Source organism: Trematomus bernacchii, unplaced genomic scaffold, assembly GCF_902827165.1.
Source record: "Trematomus bernacchii unplaced genomic scaffold, fTreBer1.1, whole genome shotgun sequence".
NCBI classification, from domain to species: Eukaryota; Metazoa; Chordata; class Actinopteri; order Perciformes; family Nototheniidae; genus Trematomus; species Trematomus bernacchii.
In genome coordinates this window covers 653,962-674,977 of record NW_022987409.1, presented here as the reverse complement: position 1 = coordinate 674,977, position 21,016 = coordinate 653,962, and the positions used below count along the sequence as shown (strand labels likewise).

The window sequence follows — 21,016 nt, the reverse complement described above, 5'->3', positions numbered from 1 at the left end:
TTGGATGTTAGGCATTTTAAAGCCACTCTTTGTCCCTTCAATGTCAACATCTGGACATTTGATGTCAACTTCAGGTGTTTTTATGTCTCCTTTTATCTTTGGCATTGACATGTCCACATCGCCTTTGAGTTTGGGGCCTTTCAGGTTAAAATCAACATTTGGCATGGAGATGTTTGGCACTGAAATGGTTGGCATTTTGAAGGTATGTCCTTTGATTTTACCACTTGGACTTTCAATGTCAAAACCTGGTCCTTTGATGTCCAAGTCAGGCGCTTTAACATCAATATCAGCTTTGGGAAGGTTAATATTAATGTCTGGACCCTCCACTTTTTGACCTTTCAGGCCAAACGATGGCATTTTGATTTTCGGCATTTCAAAGCCACCTTTTGGCCCTTCAACATCAACCGCTGGACCTTTAATGTCAACATCAGGTGTTTGTATGTCTCCTTTTATCTTTGGCATTGACATGTCCAAATCACCTTTGAGTTTGGGGCCTTTCAGGTTAAAATCAACATTTGGCATGGAGAGATTTGGTCCTGAAATGGTTGGCATTTTGAATGTGTGACCTTTGATTTTACCACTTGGACTTTCAATGTCGACATCTGGTCCTTTAATATCCAAGTGTGGCGCATTAACATCAATATCAGCTGTTGGGATGCTGACATCAATGTCTGGTCCTTCAGCATGTGGACCTTTCAACCCAAAGGATGGCATTTTAAATGTAGGCATTTTGAATCTTCCTTTGTCGCCATCAACGTCAACTTCTGGTCCTTCAATATTCATCTTGGGAGATTTTATGTTACCCTTAATCTTTGGAACGGAGAAATCCAGATCTCCCTTTATGTTGGGCCCTTTAATGTCAACATCCGGTGTTTTAACATCAATGTTCGCTTCACGAAGGTTTATATCAACTTCTGGACCTTCAAACTTTGGACCTTTGATGTTCCATGTTGGCATGTGGATGTTAGGCATTTTAAAGCCACTCTTTGTCCCTTCAATGTCAACATCTGGACAATTGATGTCAACTTCAGGTGTTTTTATGTCTCCTTTTATCTTTGGCATTGACATGTCCACATCACCTTTGAGTTTGGGGCCTTTCAGGTTAAAATCAACATTTGGCATCGAGAGATTTGGTCCTGAAATGGTTGGCATTTTGAATTTGTGACCTTTGATTTTACCACTTGGACTTTCAATGTCGACATCTGGTCCTTTAATATCCAAGTGAGGGGCATTAACATCAATTTCAGCTTTGGGAAGGTTAATATTAATGTCTGGACCCTCCACTTTTGGTCCTTTCAAGCCAAATGATGGCATTTTGATTTTCGGCATTTCAAAGCCACCTTTTGGCCCTTCAACATCAACCGCTGGACCTTTAATGTCAACATCAGGTGTTTGTATGTCTCCTTTTATCTTTGGCATTGACATGTCCAAATTGCCTTTGATTTTGGGGCCTTTCAGGTTAAAATCAACATCTGGCATGTCCATGTTTGTTCCTGAGATGGTTGGCATTTTCAGTTTTGTTCCCTTCATTTTAACATCTGGTCCTTCACTTTCAACATTTGGAGTTGTAATATCAATGCCAGCTTTGGGAAGATTAATATCAACCTCAGGCATTTCAATTTTGGGGCCTTTGAAACCAAATTTAGGCATCTTGAATTTGGATCCTTTAGTTTTCGGACCAGTCAATCCAAGGTTAGAATCAAAACCTTCATAGCTACCAGATTTCCCTTTGATGTTGATATCCCCTTTTACCATTTCAACATTGGTTTCCGGGGTCTTTATCTTAGGGCTCTTAAATCCAAACTTTGGCATTTTAAATTTACTTTTCTTCCCGCCAATTTCTGGCACGTCAATTGTAGCATCTGGTCCCTCAAGTTCAATTTTAGGCATTTTAAAGTCACTCTTTGGCACTTCAATATCAACCGCTGGAGCATTGATTTCAACTTCAGGTGTTTTTATGACTCCTTTTATCTTTGTCATTGACTTGTCCACATCACCTTTGAGTTTGGGGCCTTTCAGCTTAAAATCAACATCTGGCATGGAGATGTTCGGCCCTGAAATCCTTGGCTTTTTTAATGTGGAACCTTTGATTTTACCACTTGGACTTTCAATGTCGACATCTAGTCCTTTAATATCCAAGTGTGGCGCATTAACATCAATATCAGCTGTTGGGATGCTGACATCAATGTCTGGTCCTTCAGCATGTGGACCTTTAATCCCAAAGGATGGCATTTTAAATGTAGGTATTTTGAATCTTCCTTTGTCGCCATCAAAGTCAACTTCTGGTCCTTCAATATCCATCTTGGGAGATTTTATGTTACCCTTCATCTTTGGAACGGAGAAATCCAGATCTCCCTTTATGTTGGGCCCTTTAATGTCAACATCCGGTGTTTTAACATCAATGTTCGCTTCAGGAAGGTTTATATCAACTTCTGGACCTTCAAACTTTGGACCTTTGATGTTCCATGATGGCATTTGGATGTTAGGCATTTTAAAGCCACTCTTTGTCCCTTCAATGTCAACATCTGGACATTTGATGTCAAGTTCAGGTGTTTGTATGTCTCCTTTTATCTTTGGCATTGACATGTCCACATCGCCTTTGAGTTTGGGGCTTTTCAGGTTAAAATCAACATCTGGCATCGAGAGATTTGGTCCTGAAATGGTTGGCATTTTGAAGGTATGTCCTTTGATTTTACCACTTGGACTTTCAATGTCAAAACCTGGTCCTTTGATGTCCAAGGCAGGCGTTTTAACATCAATATCAGCTTTGGGAAGGTTAATATTAATGTCTGGACCCTCCACTTTTGGACCTTTCAGGCCAAACGATGGCATTTTGATTTTCGGCATTTCAAAGCCACCTTTTGGCCCTTCAACATCAACTGCTGGACCTTTAATGTCAACATCAGGTGTTTTTATGTCTCCTTTTATCTTTGGCATTGACATGTCCAAATCACCTTTGAGTTTGGGGCCTTTCAGGTTAAAATCAACATTTGGCATTGAGAGATTTGGTCCTGAAATGGTTGGCATTTTGAATTTGTGACCTTTGATTTTACCACTTGGACTTTCAATGTCGACATCTGGTCCTTTAATATCCAAGTGTGGCGCATTAACATCAATTTCAGCTTTGGGAAGGTTAATATTAATGTCTGGACCCTCCACTTTTGATCCTTTCAAACCAAATGATGGCATTTTGATGTTCGGCATTTCAAAGCCACCTTTTGGCCCTTCAAAATCAACCGCTGGACCTTTAATGTCAACATCAGGTGTTTTAACGTCAATGTTCGCTTCAGGAAGGTTTATATCAACTTCTGGACCTTCACACTTGGAACCTTTGATGTTCCATGATGGCATTTTGATGTGAGGCATTTTAAAGCTACTCTTTGTCCCTTCAATATCAACATCTGGACATTTGATGTCAACTTCAGGTGTTTTTATGTCTCCTTTTATCTTTGGCATTGACATGTCCACATCGCCTTTGAGTTTGGGGCCTTTCAGGTTAAAATCAACATTTGGCATTGAGAGATTTGGTCCTGAAATGGTTGGCATTTTGAATGTGTGACCTTTGATTTTACCACTTGGACTTTCAATGTTGACATCTGGTCCTTTAATATCCAAGTGAGGTGCATTAACACCAATATCAGCTGTTGGGATGCTGACATCAATGTCTGGTCCTTCCGCATGTGGACCTTTCAACCCAAAGGATGGCATTTTGAATGTAGGCATTTTGAATCTTCCTTTGTCGCCATCAAAGTCAACTTCTGGTCCTTCGATATCCATCTTGGGAGCTTTTATGTTACCCTTAATCTTTGGAACGGAGAAATCCAGATCTCCCTTTATGTTGGGCCCTTTAATGTCAACATCCGGTGTTTTAACATCAATGTTCGCTTCAGGAAGGTTTATATCAACTTCTGGACCTTCAAACTTTGGACCTTTGATGTTCCATGATGGCATTTGGATGTTAGGCATTTTAAAGCCACTCTTTGTCCCTTCAATGTCAACATCTGGACATTTGATGTCAACTTCAGGTGTTTTTATGTCTCCTTTTATCTTTGGCATTGACATGTCCACATCGCCTTTGAGTTTGGGGCCTTTCAGGTTAAAATCAACATTTGGCATGGAGATGTTTGGCACTGAAATGGTTGGCATTTTGAAGGTATGTCCTTTGATTTTACCACTTGGACTTTCAATGTCAAAACCTGGTCCTTTGATGTCCAAGTCAGGCGCTTTAACATCAATATCAGCTTTGGGAAGGTTAATATTAATGTCTGGACCCTCCACTTTTGGACCTTTCAGGCCAAACGATGGCATTTTGATTTTCGGCATTTCAAAGCCTCCTTTTGGCCCTTCAACATCAACCGCCGGACCTTTAATGTCAACATCGGGTGTTTTTATGTCTCCTTTTATCTTTGGCATTGACATGTCCAAATCACCTTTGAGTTTGGGGCCTTTCAGGTTAAAATCAACATTTGGCATGGAGAGATTTGGTCCTGAAATGGTTGGCATTTTGAATGTGTGACCTTTGATTTTACCACTTGGACTTTCAATGTCGACATCTGGTCCTTTAATATCCAAGTGTGGCGCATTAACATCAATTTCAGCTGTTGGGATGCTGACATCAATGTCTGGTCCTTCAGCATGTGGCCCTTTCAACCCAAAGGATGGCATTTTAAATGTAGGCATTTTGAATCTTCCTTTGTCGCCATCAATGTCAACTTCTGGTCCTTCAATATCCATCTTGGGAGATTTGATGTTACCCTTAATCTTTGGAACGGAGAAATCCAGATCTCCCTTTATGTTGGGCCCTTTAATGTCAACATCCGGTGTTTTAACATCAATGTTCGCTTCAGGAAGGTTTATATCAACTTCTGGACCTTCAAGCTTTGGACCTTTGATGTTCCATGATGGCATTTGGATGTTAGGCATTTTAAAGCTACTCTTTGTCCCTTCAATGTCAACATCTGGACAATTGATGTCAACTTCAGGTGTTTTTATGTCTCCTTTTATCTTTGGCATTGACATGTCCACATCGCCTTTGAGTTTGGGGCCTTTCAGGTTAAAATCAACATTTGGCATCGAGAGATTCGGTCCTGAAATGGTTGGCATTTTGAATTTGTGACCTTTGATTTTACCACTTGGACTTTCAATGTCGACATCTGGTCCTTTAATATCCAAGTGAGGGGCATTAACATCAATTTCAGCTTTGGGAAGGTTAATATTAATGTCTGGACCCTCCACTTTTGGTCCTTTCAAGCCAAATGATGGCATTTTGATTTTCGGCATTTCAAAGCCACCTTTTGGCCCTTCAACATCAACTGCTGGACCTTTAATGTCAACATCAGGTGTTTTAACATCAATGTTCGCTTCAGGGAGGTTTATATCAACTTCTGGACCTTCACACTTGGAACCTTTGATGTTCCATGATGGCATTTTGATGTGAGGCATTTTAAAGCTACTCTGTGTCCCTTCAATATCAACCGCTGGACCTGTAATGTCAACTTCAGGCGTTTGTATGTCTCCTTTTATCTTTGGCATTGACATGTCCATATCGCCTTTGAGTTTGGGGCCTTTCAGGGTCAAATCAACATCTGGCATCGAGAGATTTGGTCCTGACATGGTTGGCATTTTTAATTTGTGACCTCCTTTAATATCCAAGTGAGGGGCATTAACATCAATATCAGCTTTGGGAAGGTTAATATTAATGTCTTGACCCTCCACTTTTGGACCTTTCAAGCCAAACGATGGCATTTTGATGTTAGGCATTTCAAATCTACCCTTTGGCCCTTCAATGTCAACATCTGGACATTTGATGTCAACTTCAGGTCTGTTTATGTCTCCTTTTATCTTTGGCATTGACATGTCCACATCGCCTTTGAGTTTGGGTTTTTTGAGGTTGATATCCACATCTGGCATGGGAACTTTCGGTCTAGAAATGCCGGGCAGATTGATTTTGGATCCTTTTAATTTTGCATCAGGACCTTCAACATTGACATCTAGTCCTTTGAGGTCAACTTTGGGTCCTTTAACATCAATTTCAGCTTTGGGAAGTTTAATATCAATGTCTGGACCCTCCACTTTTGAACCTTTCAAGCCAAATGATGGCATTTGGATTTTCGGCATTTTGAATGTTCCTTTTTGGCCATCAACATCAACATCTACTCCTCCAAAATCAATTGGTGGACCTTCAATGTGAACTTTAGGTGCTTTCACATCAATGTCAGCTTTAGGAAGGTTAACATCAACGTCTGGACCCTCCACTTTTGTACCTTTTAACCCAAATGATGGCATTTTGGGTTTTGGCATTTCAAATCTACCCTTTGGCCCTTCAATGTCAACTCCTGGACCTTTGATTTTAACTTCAGGTCTTTGTATGTCAGCTGATATCTTTGGCACTGACACGTTCACATCCCCTTTGATTTTAGGGCCTTTCAGGTTAATATCAAAAATGTCTCCTTCAACTTTTGAAGATGACACATCTACATCCCCCTTGACTTTGGGACCTTTGAGGTGTAAATCCACATCTGGAATTTTTGGTCCAGAAATGCTGGGCAGTTTGAATGCTGGTCCTCTGATTTTACCACTTGTACTTTTGTCGTCAAAATCTGGTCCTTTCATGTCAATGTCAACTTTTGAGAGGGTGACATCACCCTCTGATCCTTCAACATTTGGAGTTTTTACGCCAAAGGACGGTATTTTGAATTTAGGCATTTCAACCTGTGGACCTTTAATGTCAACTCCAGGTGCTTTCAAATCAATGTTACCTTTAGAAAGGTTAACATCAACATCTGGACCCTCCACTTTTGGACCTTTGAGGCCAAATGATGGCATTTTGGTTTTTGGCATTTCAAATCCACCCTTTGGCCCTTCAATATCAACCTGTGGACCTTTAATGTCAACTCCAGGTGCTTTCACAACAATGTTAGCTTTAGGAAGGTCAACATCAACGTCTGGACCTTCCAGTTTTGGACCTTTCAACCCAAATATCTTTGGCACTGACACGTCCACATTCCCTTTTATTTTGGGAGCTTCCAGTTCCTGACTTTTCATGCCAATGGATGGCATTGTACATTTCGACTGGTTAAATCCACCTCGAGGTCCCTCATAGTCAATATCCACTTTGGAAGCATTAATGTCTACATATGGGCTTTTAACATTAACTTTGGATGCGTTGATATCAACCTCAGGTACCCTGACATCAATTTCAGGTTTGGCAAGTTTTACATCAACATCTGAAGCTTCCACCTTCTGACCTGTGAAGCCAAATGATTGCATCTTGATTTTCGCTCCTTCCACTTTTACATCAGACTTCCCACCATCAATTTCTGGTCCTTCAATGTCAACCCCAGAGGTTTTTACACCAACTTTTGTTCCCTTGACTCCAAATGATGATATCTTTATCTGAGGCATTTTTGAATCTCTTTCTTTCTCCTTAATATTAAAAGTGGGACTTTTAATGTCTATGTTGTCTGTCTTTATTCCTCCCTCAGTCACTGTAACATCAATATTCCCCTCTACTTTGGAACCCCTTGGGTTTACATCTTTATTTGGCCCAGATAGGGATGGAATTTGAACCTTTGTGCTTGGCAGTTCAACATCAAGCTCGCCTTTCAACTTTGAACCTGTAAGGTCGACATCCACCCCTGCCATTGAAATCTTTCCTGGCCCTGATGAAAATCCAGAGGTGACATTGCCTTTTTGTATTGCCGATCCTCCTATCCTGCTATCGCTCAATACATTATCAACACATATGGAACCTCCTTCAAGTCGGACATTCGAATTGTCCAAACGGCCTGATCCCTTTGCCTGCTGGTAACTGATTTCAGATACCTTAAACTTTTTCTTCTCACCTAAACTGGTGTCAACACTTCCCTCCTGTGTTTTAAACATGGATGAAGTCGAAATCTTCATGCTCTTTCCTGGTGAAGACAGATTAGTTAACCCTCCATTCTCATCTCCACCCCCGAACCCTCCTATTGCAACATGCTTATCGGTGTTTGCGCTGTCTCTTACTGTCATGCTTGTTCCTAACACCTGCATGCCTCCATCAACTTGCTCTCCACTCCGACTTGAAATCTCACAGCCCCCCTGGCTCCCTGATCCTCCAAAGTTAGGCCCTTTAAATCTGAGACCTTCTACCTCTCCTGAAGTTCTTGTGGTCTGAACTCCCCCAGTGCCCCAGCGTGTCTCTATGGAGTCAACTTGTGGCCCAGTGTAAGAGACATTGCTTGAGTCAAAAACGTTCCCCTCTGCTCCCACTTTACCTGCAGGGCTGCCATGTGAGATTATGGTATGAGAAGAGCCATCACCAGATTCTTGCTTTAGCCCCTTGAACTCTGGGCTTGAAAGTTCAAGTTGCTCACTTATGCCGCCCGGCATATCCACAGTGTAGGTCGTGATGCGGCGGGTGACGGTAGTAATTGTGCTTCCATCGCTGCTTGTGCTGCTATGGCGCTCTGTGCGAACATCTACGCCTTCTGCAAGGTCTTCAGACTTCAGCCTGGGTTTAATCTTTTTTGTGTATATTCTTTTGTAGTCTTCATCCTCCCCACCCTGTTGATATAAAAGACAGGATGTTATATAATATAGAAATGTTAACATAATATGTAAAATACATTTGTACAAATGTATTTGTTTGTATTTTGCTTCCCAATAAACAAATCTGTGTAATTAAAATAAAATCATTTAAAAAAAGTATAATTTACAAGGATGATGTCTGGAGTGGAACCTCCAAACCGGGTCTTTCCTTCCCATGTCAGGGTGCCGATTGGTGAACGACATGGTGTGCTCAAGGGCGAGCAGCAAGGGGATTTGTCTCCTTTGTTTTGCAGCTTCAGTCCAACTTTGTGACGGTTCAATGTCTTTAGTAGCTCAGCTGTTTCTTCTGAGCTCATGTTATCAAAGTATACTGTGGCGCCGACAATCTGGTCACCTATGAATTTTGTAGAGACGGCAGAATAAATGTCTGTTAAGAACACAAACAACTTGTAGGTGAGAACAATCTTAATTCACACCAATTCACACAAAAAAGGAGAAAGTGCTACCTTCATATACTTTTCCAGAACGTGCTGCAGGTGACTCTCCTTTAACCTCCCCAACAAAGATCTCTCCACCTGTCTGTTCAATTGTAAAGCCAGATTTGTCTGGACCCTCCCAATCTTGAAAGAGCACCTCTCTGGTCTCCTCCTCTTCAGCCATCTGTTGACATAACCATCAAATAAGAGATCTGAGACTAAACAAACATTGTAGTTGGCAAGAAAAGTATACAGGATAAGCTATAGAAATACAAAGGATTTATTGTGACTTTAACTTTATAAAATACCTTGATTTGTCTTTCCTCTATAGTCCCGGTGTGTTGAAAACTCAATCTTTGTTTTCCTGCATAGACAGAAAAAGACAATAATAATCATTAATTATAAGGTAATTACAAGCATTGCATGACTTTTTGTCAGTATTTTATTCCAGATCATAATCAAGCTAAATCCTATATTTAACATTAATGTGAGTTGTTTTGTCTTGTATGACCCTATGGTGAACACTAGATGGTGGTAAAACTATTTCAGACCCTTTAGAAACCATCAAGCCCTTTCCTACTGGGTGCTTTGTGATTTGGACATTTGGGTTGAGTCAGACCACACCCTGCCCTAAGGAAAGCAGCCAAATACTGCACCTAACCCCAAGCTCTAATGTCAATAGAGAGAACAATAATAGTTAAGCTGCCTTGCTTTATGAAAACATACATAAATGCTCATGAATACACAGTAACTCATACAGCAGCATGTTTGTACATGCGATCTCATCAACACATTCAATTGACATCAATCTTCTTACTCTGCTTAGTAATGACAGCTATGTTTCAGTTTTAATCTAGGTTGACCATATATGTATCTCAATGACTACCACAACTTCCCAACATTGATCATTTTCAAGGTAATCAGCAATGCAAAAATAATTGAACATATAATGCTTGGTTTGTAATTAAGTTCAGTAGATAGTGTATTTCTGGCCATGATGCATCATTCTATTTAGTAAGGAAACAATAATGTAATAATTCAAGCAGATTTACAGACATGCTCAGGTTTACTATTACTGATATTATGATGTGGGCTATAGTAAACACATATGCAAGAATTTCAAGATATTAAGGTTTGTTTATATAATTCTCAGACCGGCCTTTTCAAAAATGTTGACCAGTTCTACCCACCCTGCTCTTGGAACAGACAACCCATTGTTTTATTATTACCAAACTCTTCTCAACCCACACCTTCAATTAAACAAAGCTGTCTAAGCCATGTGTTTCTACCTAGCTTGCAATGGTTGGCATGTTTTTATTTGCATTCATTTGGCAAATACTATTGTGCAAAGTGGTTTACATTGATCCCACAGATCATATATTATTTTTCCTAAAATGTTCGTTTAAAAACCAAGGTCGTTCTTTTCTTCCACTGCTTCAGCATTGATCAAATGTTCTAGTTCATCATACCAACACCAACCAGTCAATATTTGACTGTACTTAAACACTGAAATATATTGCCCCATAAGACACTGACAGGAATGTGATTCAACTGTCATTTCAATTGAAGAAATCATCCTGTTGCTGACTGTTGCAATTTACCAAATCAAAATGTGCAGCCATTCAGAAAGTTTCAAAGAACTGAATATTTGTCTGTAATCAGCCATATTTGCAAACACTTTTTTATTTACATACACTTACAAAATAAAACGAATAAAGTCTAAGAAAGATGACTAAACTGCTGGATCTGAAACACTAATGTAAGGTCTGAACAAAGACTTTCTGTCTTTTCAAATGTCAATCTGAAAAAATACTACTTTTAACACAAATGTAGAAATGTTTTCCATGCTATTTGCATCACAGTAAACAACCTGATTAAAACAGTATAGGACACAAATCCCTAACCTATTCACTGAAGTTAGAATACCGTTTTGTAAGACAACATGATGTTGGGAACAAAGGAATTCAAAAAAAGAGTGGTCCTTTAAATACTGGAGAATCCATGTAATGCTATGAAGTAATAACCCTGCTCTCTAAAATAGCCTTTTGCTCACTGTCAAGACTGAATAATGAGAGCCAAGTCCACTGATAGTGATAACACCGGAGCTGGGATGGTGTTTATGCCAAGCATGACGCCAACCACTCACAGGCATCCACAACCTGATCTTCTTCCTCCTCTTTCTCTCTCATTGTCTCTGTCACTGTGTCCTGACTGAAGCCAGTAACATGAAACTGTCACGACCTCAAGACTTACAGTATCCGTACCATGTTATGAATCCAACATAGCTGAAATGTGTGAGCAAGGAAGGGACAAACAAGGTTTGCCGTGCCAAAGACCCAGCTTTACCCAATTAACTCATGCAGATCAAATTCCACAACTGAACCTGCCAGTTATAGTTTCTTAACCAGGCCTGTATCTCAGCCTAAGAGCATTTGGACTGGTTTGAACCAATGCTGCCCATTGTATATATCCACCACCTCTATTCATACATTAACTAAAAACAGACAAGAACATCTGAAAAAAATGTTCACATGATCTTGAATTAACACAAAACTATTCAGCTTCAGTTTGAGAGGGGGCAATTAATATAAGTGGCAGGATTAAGTGTTTTTGAAAAATAAAATGTCAAAAAGGGAAGTGAAAGGCAACATTAATGTGTTTACAAAAAATCCCTAATACCAAGGGGGAGAAAACTATTTTCTGATTCAACAGGGAAAACTTCAGGATACAGCTCTCTTATTTTTACAATCGCTCTGAGGCTTGTATGATCGAGAATTAACTATTTGAGCTGTCCTTGTTCTCACAGCTTTGACATATTTCTGGCAGCTATCTGCAGGGAGGGGCTGGGCAACATAGGAGGGAAGGAAGGAGAGAGGGAGGGAGATAGAGAGGAAATGGTAGAACAAATGAAAGTGAGCAAGATAGTAAGTAAGAAAGTGAAAGGAATGGTTGTGAAACTGCTCTGTGGAATGTTAGCACACAAGTTTAAAGTAAGAAGCGGGAGAAAACAGCCAACGGAGAATGACAACACAGGGTTATCACTGAAGTCGTAACAGCAACTTTCAACAGCTGTGCAGAGGGCATCCTCAATATTAAGACCTCACTTTCTGTCTTCATTCTTTATCAGTCTCAAGTAGGGCAATTCCTATGAAGAAAAGTTTAGAAATTACCCTAACATAGTATAAGCTATTTTGGAAATAGAGCAGAGAGGAACAATTAACTTGACAAAGATCATAGGATTAGATGTGAATTTTGAATTGTGTAAACAGATGCTAAATAAGTAAGCCTCTGTTCTTGGGATCATAAGACAGGCAGACAGTCTGTCACTCAGAGCAATCAGGCAACATGAGCATGAACCAGTCCTCTATTCTTAGCCTTTAATTTGACTGAAATGCCTGAGATAGATACCTGATGTCATATGTCTTTTGATTTGATTATTGATTTCACCAAAAGCATATTTGAGGATCGAACAAAATGATAATTTTGCCAAGAAGCATTAAAGGGAACCAACAGAAACAGATGAACTTGTTTATCCATCAAATTCTATTAAAGCCTGGAATGTGGGTTGAGCAAGGGGGGATGTGAAGACAGTCGATCAGGCAATACTTTCTATTAGAGTGCGCCCACAGAGCTTTCCTGGGTATGCCTCGGTCACAGCCTGCCACTGGCCTATTGGTTTAGGTTTGGTATAGCTTATACTGCTATCATTCCCCTCTTAAGGAATACATCATCCAGACCTGCCAAATACAAACAGTTAAAACTGTTTGAGCATGGCAGTGTTTGTGTCATAAGAAGGAGAAAGGGATTCAAGCAGAACAGGTGGTGGGGGGGAGGAAGGAGGGCGGGAAAGAGGAGGCACAGGGAGCAGAAGAAGTGTCAGGTTTCCATAAGGCAGGCCTTTCACAGCTGAATGGTAGTGATATGACCTTCCAGGTTCAAAGGAGGCTTTGCAAAAAACATTCCAACAGAGGTTTTGGTGTCTCGCCACATAATACAACGCTGTTCTTAGGTGGCACCGTGACACTGACCAGATAGGCTTGGATTAGAGTGAAAGGTGATAAGTAATGTAAGTCTCCTCTCACCTTGGATTGCTCAAGCAAGGCCAAGGCCTACAGTCAGATGCTGTGGTTCTTGTTCTCTTGGCTTCTGTAGACAGAAAAACAAAAACAGGATTGGAATTTAAATAATATGATAAAACACGATTTAAATGAAAAGAACAAGAACTTTTACTGTTATCATGCAAAACAAGTCTACTCTGATTCCATCATGCAGCTCTCTTACGCAATAACACATAACATTTCACTCGCATGTTTGACAGATAACGAAACATATTCCTCACAAGTCATTGTTGCTTTAAGAGGTGTGAATCAACCTATTTTATACAGTCTATTGTCCCAACATGACAAACAAAACCCCATGTACGGTGGTTACATTTGGGATTTTACTCTCTGCATTTTAGTTTACGTGCTCAATGAACCTTCCCATAACCATTCAGAGCCTTCAGATGCTTCAATAATTAACCAACAGTAGTAGCAGTATCGACCCTGGAAAGCAATTATGTGAAAGACTCCCTTTAAGTAAATAAATCCAGCTCCCTCTTTTGGTGTGGCCCTCACCTCTGCAAATGAGAAGACACTAACACATTCTCTATCACGGATACAGTTCAGTCTCATAACATTTCATATTGAAAGTTAAGAAGATGCAAATCCAGTCCAATAGCAATGTAAAAAGGAAATGTAAGATGCTTGTGAATTTCCCCACAATTACCAATGTAGAATTACAACAATCATATCAGCGAATTAAGTGAAAATGTTGCAACTGCAGACATGGTTTAGATTTCAAGTGTCATCTTGCATACCAACTCAATCTTAATTTTACTCGCTATGACAAGCCCAACATTTTACCGGACTGACAAGGATTATTGCTTCAACCCACCTGCATATTGTAAAACAAAGCCTTCTCTTTGTCAGTCTGCATGAAAACAGAACCAGACTTGATGTGTGTACAGACAGGCATCGACCAGTGAGAACATGTCCCTCAGAAGAAAAAAGATATTTTGACACAGGCTCTCCAAGCCCATCATCATCCCTCCTAGCCCCACATGTTCAATAAGCTTAATTGCTGATTACTTTGTGAAAACTATGCCAAATAACGGTGGTTGTGATACCCTGAAACAAATGTCTATGCCTAACGCTAAACGCAATAGACAGAAAGTAGACATGCTCATCAAACAAAGATATTGAGATTGGTGTTCAGCCTAAGACTGATTTGTTGTTGATTTTTTTAACAAGTCCTTTACTGAAATATATGGTAGATAACTTTGATAAATGCCTGCTAGTACATGTAAGTCTTTATGTTTGTATAGGGAGACATGCGCCACAGCAGCTGTGTACACTCTCCAACCCATGCTCCTATTACAGAGACATATTAATCAGACGGCCAAGGCTTCAGGTAAAGAGCTGACTTAATTACACAATAGATTTTTGTCAAGTATCAGTCAGGTAATGTGAGATAGAATCCACATGGATAAGTGGTGCCCAAAACAAAATTAGATAAAGGGTATTTGAGATCTCTCATTTCATTTTCATTTAATCGTTTATTTGAATAGGGACAATGCACATTAATGAACACTTAAGACAAATAATGCTTCAAGTGTGCCGGATTTTAGCTTTGAGCTCATTTCCATCCGTAGTCCCTGACATACAACATATAAGAACATGACATCTCTGACTGTAAATTAGATGCTTTTGACTATTTTTGTGAGATTTGCTGATAAATGAGATTTGCAATAACTTCCAGACATTATGTTCAAAAGAGGTTTCCCCAACTTCTGCTCTCAATACCTTGGTAAGGCCACACACAAATACACTTGCAGTCAAACAGGCAACTATCATGTCAGGAGTCAGGAAAGGGGTGGTCCCCAACAGTGGAGAAAGCAAATACATAACGTGGTGAAGGGCAGAAATACCAATCAGCAGTCCATGAGGTGGATCACGTCGCTTTGCCTCTGTGCTTTGCTTGCAGAGGGAGCAGCTAAGTGCACAGCCCCACCCAGGCCTCCAGTCACACACATTCCTTGATAGAGCCGTCAGGCCAGCTGGAAGGGAGCCCAACCTCTCCCCTCAGTGACTAACTCCAAAGAAATGTCCTCTTTCTCTCTGACTCTAGCCTCATTCTATGCTGCCCACCCTGCTCCCTGCCTGAGTGCTCACCCCCCTGAATTTACCCCCCAAACTCCAGGTTATGCTCAAATAAACAAGAACACCACATCCAGTCAGATATGCATATTTAAAGGCACCCTAAAAATACATTTAAATAGTGCTGAGAAGCAACACTGGTTTGGCTGTACGGGTCCCACTTTCATCATCTACTGTATGTCACCATCACAATCATCATTGTCATTATTTGTGTTGGCTTTAACTGGTGCATAAGGTAGATGCAACAACAGTTCTCACTATTGTACATTTAACATTTAGGCTTCACCCCACGGCTTTGTTGCTTCTACTCTGCCTTGAGCGCACATTCCTGTACTGTTTGACGGTCATAGTTTGTGTTTAAGTAGGTCACTCACAGAACTGATCAAAGTGGCTGTAGTCTATGCATCAGGCTGATTGCCAAATCCAATCAATTTGTTGAACAGAAATACGTAGTTGTGTGACAATGATTAAAGCTCAAATGTAAGTGAATCAGGCACAGCTGTGTTGGTGAGTGATACAATTTGATTACAAACAACTGAAAAGGCCTCAGTGCAGAGAGGGATGGAGAGAGAAGAGCAGTGACCTAATCAGTTGTGCTTTCAAAACAGAATGGACTCCCTGTTCCTCTCTCTTCAATTTAGTTTGATGCAGAAGATACACAAACAGAGACAAAGTAGGCCCTATCTTAGTTTCACTCTTCCCTAAAAATTGCAGACAGGACATGCATGTGTGACACATGTGAAAGGAATGCAAATAGATATTTTCTTTACTTCATAGTCCACATAGCACTAAACCAAACCACAAGTCCTGCATAAGACCAAAGCATACCCAGTGACGCCAACTTGGCCTACTGCTGATTAAACCATTGTGACTTTGGCAGGAGTTGTGCACAAAATGGAAAACTGAAGAAAACTCTTTAAATGCTCTTATTTTGCTTTAACAAGATCAAAATGTGAACCGAGGATTGCGTTGAGAGGCTACTATATCTTAAAAGTAAAAGAACCATTTTATACCGTACAGTATGAGACTGTAAGAAAAAGATTAATGATATATATTTGTTTTCTATCACGCCCTAAGACATCCAAGGAGGTATAATCTAATATGTTCACAGGGGAGTTTTGGGAAACCTCGAATGCATCATAAACCACTACAAGCCTCTACATCCCACTGAGACATTGTATTTCATCTTGAGCTATATAAAAGAAGACAACAGTACCTTTTTTCGCAAAAATGAAACAAAACATTTTGGATTTAGCTGTAGTTCTGAAATGACTAGTGATCCCGGACAGGTGAAATATCTAGTAAAACCCGAGAGATAAAGAGGAGAGTGACGTTTAAACAGTAACATTAAATAACATATCACATCAGGTTAGCAGATATCCATAGCAACCTTACATACTCCGTGCCATACAACTGCCCAACTTCTACCCAATTTTATTCTACAGCTGCTGTTTGAACAAGAACAAATGCAAGCCCATTCATGGAGCAGGAGGCAAGCAGGTTAAGAGGAGGGCTACATGGCAACCTAGCAGCAGAATGTATATAGACATAAGACTTCCTGTGAGGAGCTTGATTCACAGTATAAGTATATGTATTAATTCGTAACATTTCAACTTGACCAGAGAAGTGCAAAGTTGATAAGTAGCTGTAACAAAAACAATTTCCCAATTTGGGATCAATAAAGTACTATCTTATCTTATCTTATCTTATCTTATCTTATCTTATCTTATACATAACATTTAAACAAAGCTGTAGGAATTTTATACATTTACATTCCATGCCTTGTTGCCCCAAATGTTGTCTGCCTCTAAATGGAGTTGTTGTAACAGACGCTGCGTGTCATTCCTTGTGCAAGGCCATATAACAGTGTTTGTAAGGACTGGGGTGTAAGTTAGACAATTAGTGAAGGTCAGGTCGACCGTGCAGCAAGGCAAACTTCATGTAAGATGGAATGTTTTTGGATGGACTCGAAAAGCAGGCGTCTGCCTGAGCAGTGACGAAAGATTCACACCCTTTCTAAATCCCATGATTGCAGGAGCCCCACCAAACAGCTACAACAAAAAAGTCTGAATTGCATGCATGTGTATGGGTGTGACTCACAGAGGTATAATGTGGGACTTGGGATGACTCATACTTCTCAAATCACTATTTCACAACAACAAAGCGAGCAAAACTAATGATAGGTGCTCCATAGAGTAAACTGAGGACATGCTGAAACATTCCAGACCTGCATTGGATGGATGAGAAGGGAGTGCTTGGTGGATTGCCAAGAAAGTCTTTCTCAAATCACACACTTCAGTTAGCTGTTTATTTGCCGCTCCCTCACTAGAACAGTTGCAAATGTGCTATTGTTTTATTCAACCAATCCCCTGGGTGGGACTTCAGGGAGTCTAGTGGAACTGCAGGATATCCGAAAGCCAAGCGTTGCTTCTAATTGAATACCAAGTGTGAACAAAAGCTACAGTTTGATTGCAATCACCCTCCCTTTTTTTATTCACAATACCTACCTCCCTTTTTTGCCTCTCCTTGTTGTCCCTACTTTCAAGCACCAACTCAACAAACCAATGAGGAAGTGACAGAGGAAGTGTGCTAGAGACCAGTTTCTTTCCGTTTCACACTGGCACGCCTGAGTAACACATCTCCTCTCGCTTGTACTGCCGTTCAAAAGTGCAAGAATTTATAGTACTTCTGTGAAAAATATCTTTACATTATCAAATTAAGACTCCAAACAGTCATGAGGTATGTCCTTTTCTTCGGGATGGTAAAGATGCTGTTTGTCACATGAGTGGCAAGTGCAACAAAATCCCCTTGACTGGCACTGTGCACAGCCAATGTTGGCTATAATACCTGAGCAATGAAGCATCTTCAAGATGTTCACAGCAAGGTTTTTTGAATTCCTATATTCTTAGAGTGCACGAGGTAACAACATAATGTAGCCTTTGTATTGTTGCATTCATAGACAGTGCAAGTATTTAGACAAACAGTATGTGCTCCAGGCCAAGATGAGGCCCTCTTAACCGACAGGCATTTTAGCTGCAGGCAGTCAGGAACAGTTCAGCGCTTTATGTCTATTTTGTTATGTTTGCGAAAGTCCATTCCTTTTTTTCTTGCAGCACAACTCTACACCTAAAATATACCAAGTAAAACAGGACTTTTTGAAATGCTAAAATATAATTTAGGGCTTTAATTACACAAAAACCTTTACCCCTGGGGCACCATTTGTCTCTTCAAGCAGGCTGTCACAATCAATCACTTTGACAGGTGCTATTTGAGAAATGAAGGATATTTACAACCGTTAGGCGCTCGACATGAGTTACGTGTGAATTGTAGAAAAGGCTGTTCAGGGCAGCGCATAAAACAGCTCTTATTAACACTGACATGTTTTTTGGGTGTGGCAGGAGAGGGAAATGGAGGACAGGCAACTCTACACCAAGAAATGTGACTTTCAGGCAAGATTAAACAAAGGATTACATCTTGTCTGCTTTTTGCTAAACCTTATTCCCAACTTGAAGAAATACATCATGCGAAACAAAGGCCCGGCTGTATGTGCTGATTATAGTTTGAACGACACCTGGAAAGATGTTGTTTATAAGTTAGGCAGAACTTTTTGGGCAGATTAAATGCGTGTCTTTCTTTCGCCACAAGTGCGAAGTCTAAACTCCCCCTCTTTGCCTCAAACCTGGTTTCAATTAGCTTGTCTTTCCAAACCACTACATTCCATTACTCCCCTCCTCGCACACCACCCCGCCCATCCCCCTTCACTTACTCACTCTCTTCCCCCTCCTCCTCTCTCCTTCTCCTCTCTCCCCCCTTCTTCCTCCCTTCCACACCCTGGCCGGGTGCCCAGGTTAAGAGACCCAAGGTAAAATAAAGACAGAGAAATCTCTCTCTGTTCAAACGTTTTTTATATGGTAGTCATAATAAACAAACATGCCTCAGTACAAAGCAGCAGTTACAGTTTCCAACTTTCTCTTACATAACACTTGCTGGAAAAGAGGTACGCCAAAAACTGATCATATAAAGAACCTTCAGACACATTCCACAAAAGTATTGAAAATGCCCATATATGACTATGTTTTCATTGTTCCATTAAACTGATTAAAAAAATACAGCACATGACGACACAGTGCATAGGCAGAAAAAGTTATGATCAGTACTTTAAACTTAGCTGGGGCCCCCTGGATACACTATGAAGGACCTTGAATGTGTTTAAAGGGACCAACTGCGACAACCGTCTGCAGGATGTACACGGTTTTTTTCCTCTTTTTTTTTTGCTTATAAAGGGTGTGCCTCTGTGAAGAGACAGCAAAGCAAGAAGGGAGGGAGGGGAAAAAAGGCGGGGGTGGAGGGAGGTGAAAGAGAGGAATCCACACCCAAGCTTGTTGCTGCAGGCTTGAAGAATTACCTACATTTTAAACAGCACAGCCTCAGAAAAGGGCGTTGGACAGATAAAGCAAACACCTGAACGATAACATAAGCGCAAACAACGCCACTCTTTAACTTTATGCTGCTTTTTACACAATGTTTCATTTAGTTAGTGAAAGATTCTATTGCTGAATAAAAAATGTATTACCCCAAACACTAGAGATTATGTGTATTCAAAGGACATGCTCCACAATATTCAAAAAAACTACACCAGAAGAGTGACTTTTGGTAACTCGTTTTTCTTTACTAAAATCATATGAAGATACCCTATATTCTACCAAAAACAATGGGTTAAAAGAAAAGGAAAGTGCGCATCTCCAGACTAGCCCTCTGCATTCATGTGGTGGTCCAAGGTACACACCCACTTCTCCTGTCTTTCACTGTTTTAAACCAGTATTTAAAACATATGATCATATTCACAAAAAACACTGAGAGTTTGCACCCTTACAAAAAAGCAATAATACACGTTTTGTCTTCACAAAACTTTCCTTTAGGGGAACCTCCCTTTAGGAAAATTGATAGTACACCTCAAAAGATAAACACACATAATAACATAGAACTAAGTCACTGTGACCTTAGCACGGATACACAGACTGACTACAAGTGCCTATTGAGAAATAACAGGAATGTTGGATTTTGAAACTTAGTTTCTTAAACTTATACCAAGTCATTTTAGGTCATTTTCTTCAAGATTACATTGGAAACAGAGCATAGCCAGCAACAAAGTTCACAAACACTCTTAAGAAAAACTTAAATCTTTTTAAAAAGTGCATATTTACCTGTGCGCAGTCTTTGCGCCCAAGAAGCCTCACACCAACTTGAGCATCCTTGAAAACGTGTCCTATCCCCTTCTCACAAGTAAAGCACTTCTTCCAGTCACAGCTCTGCAGTCTGTTAGGATTCAGTCACTCTTTTCCTATTTCTCAACCAAAGTTTCCAGGGCGTTTTCTCTCCCGTCTCTCCTCCCTCCTCTGCTCTGAGTTGATTTGAACTTTTTTTTCTGTGTGGCTGCTCTTCTGTGCTGAGCAAAGTGGTCAGAGTGAGCTGGGTAGGGCTCCTGGTGAGGAGAAGGAGGGGAATGCAGGGGAGGGGACCGGTGCAAGGGAGTGGTTCTCGGCAGCCAGGGGACCACCCACTGCTTCGAAATGGGCTCCGATGACATGTAACAGAAAAAGTAACTTTTGCTTTAAAAAAGAAATTGAAAGAAATACACAAGTTATAACATTCATCAACAACCTTTTACCATCCGTCAGTGCTATTGAAAATGATTTTATTAAAAGTTTATAATATCAACTTAAGCACTATAGCTGTGTAGAGAACACATAGTTTGAGCCATATTATATATACATGGCTTTGGATATGTTGTGCTTTACCTTTGCAGCCAAT

The 21,016-nt window shown here is 40.3% G+C and overlaps 1 protein-coding gene across 2 annotated transcripts in view; it reads right to left on the bottom strand.

The window, feature by feature from the left end:
* The window catches only part of ahnak (AHNAK nucleoprotein), a 28,083-nt gene extending 7,414 nt beyond the window's left edge, over nt 1-20,669 (bottom strand). The window contains exons 1-6 of one of the 2 annotated variants that reach the window (XM_034136198.1): nt 20,410-20,669; nt 13,091-13,154; nt 9,317-9,372; nt 9,039-9,192; nt 8,700-8,926; nt 7-8,547 (exon numbers count right to left, since the gene is read on the bottom strand). In XM_034136198.1, coding sequence (XP_033992089.1) covers nt 7-8,547; nt 8,700-8,926; nt 9,039-9,192 — 8,922 coding nt within the window. In that variant the 5' untranslated portion in view covers nt 9,317-9,372; nt 13,091-13,154; nt 20,410-20,669. The remainder of the gene's footprint in view (nt 1-6; nt 8,548-8,699; nt 8,927-9,038; nt 9,193-9,316; nt 9,373-13,090; nt 13,155-20,409) is intronic. The other variant, XM_034136205.1, reaches the window with a different exon arrangement.
* Between the last annotated feature and the right edge of the window lie 347 nt (nt 20,670-21,016).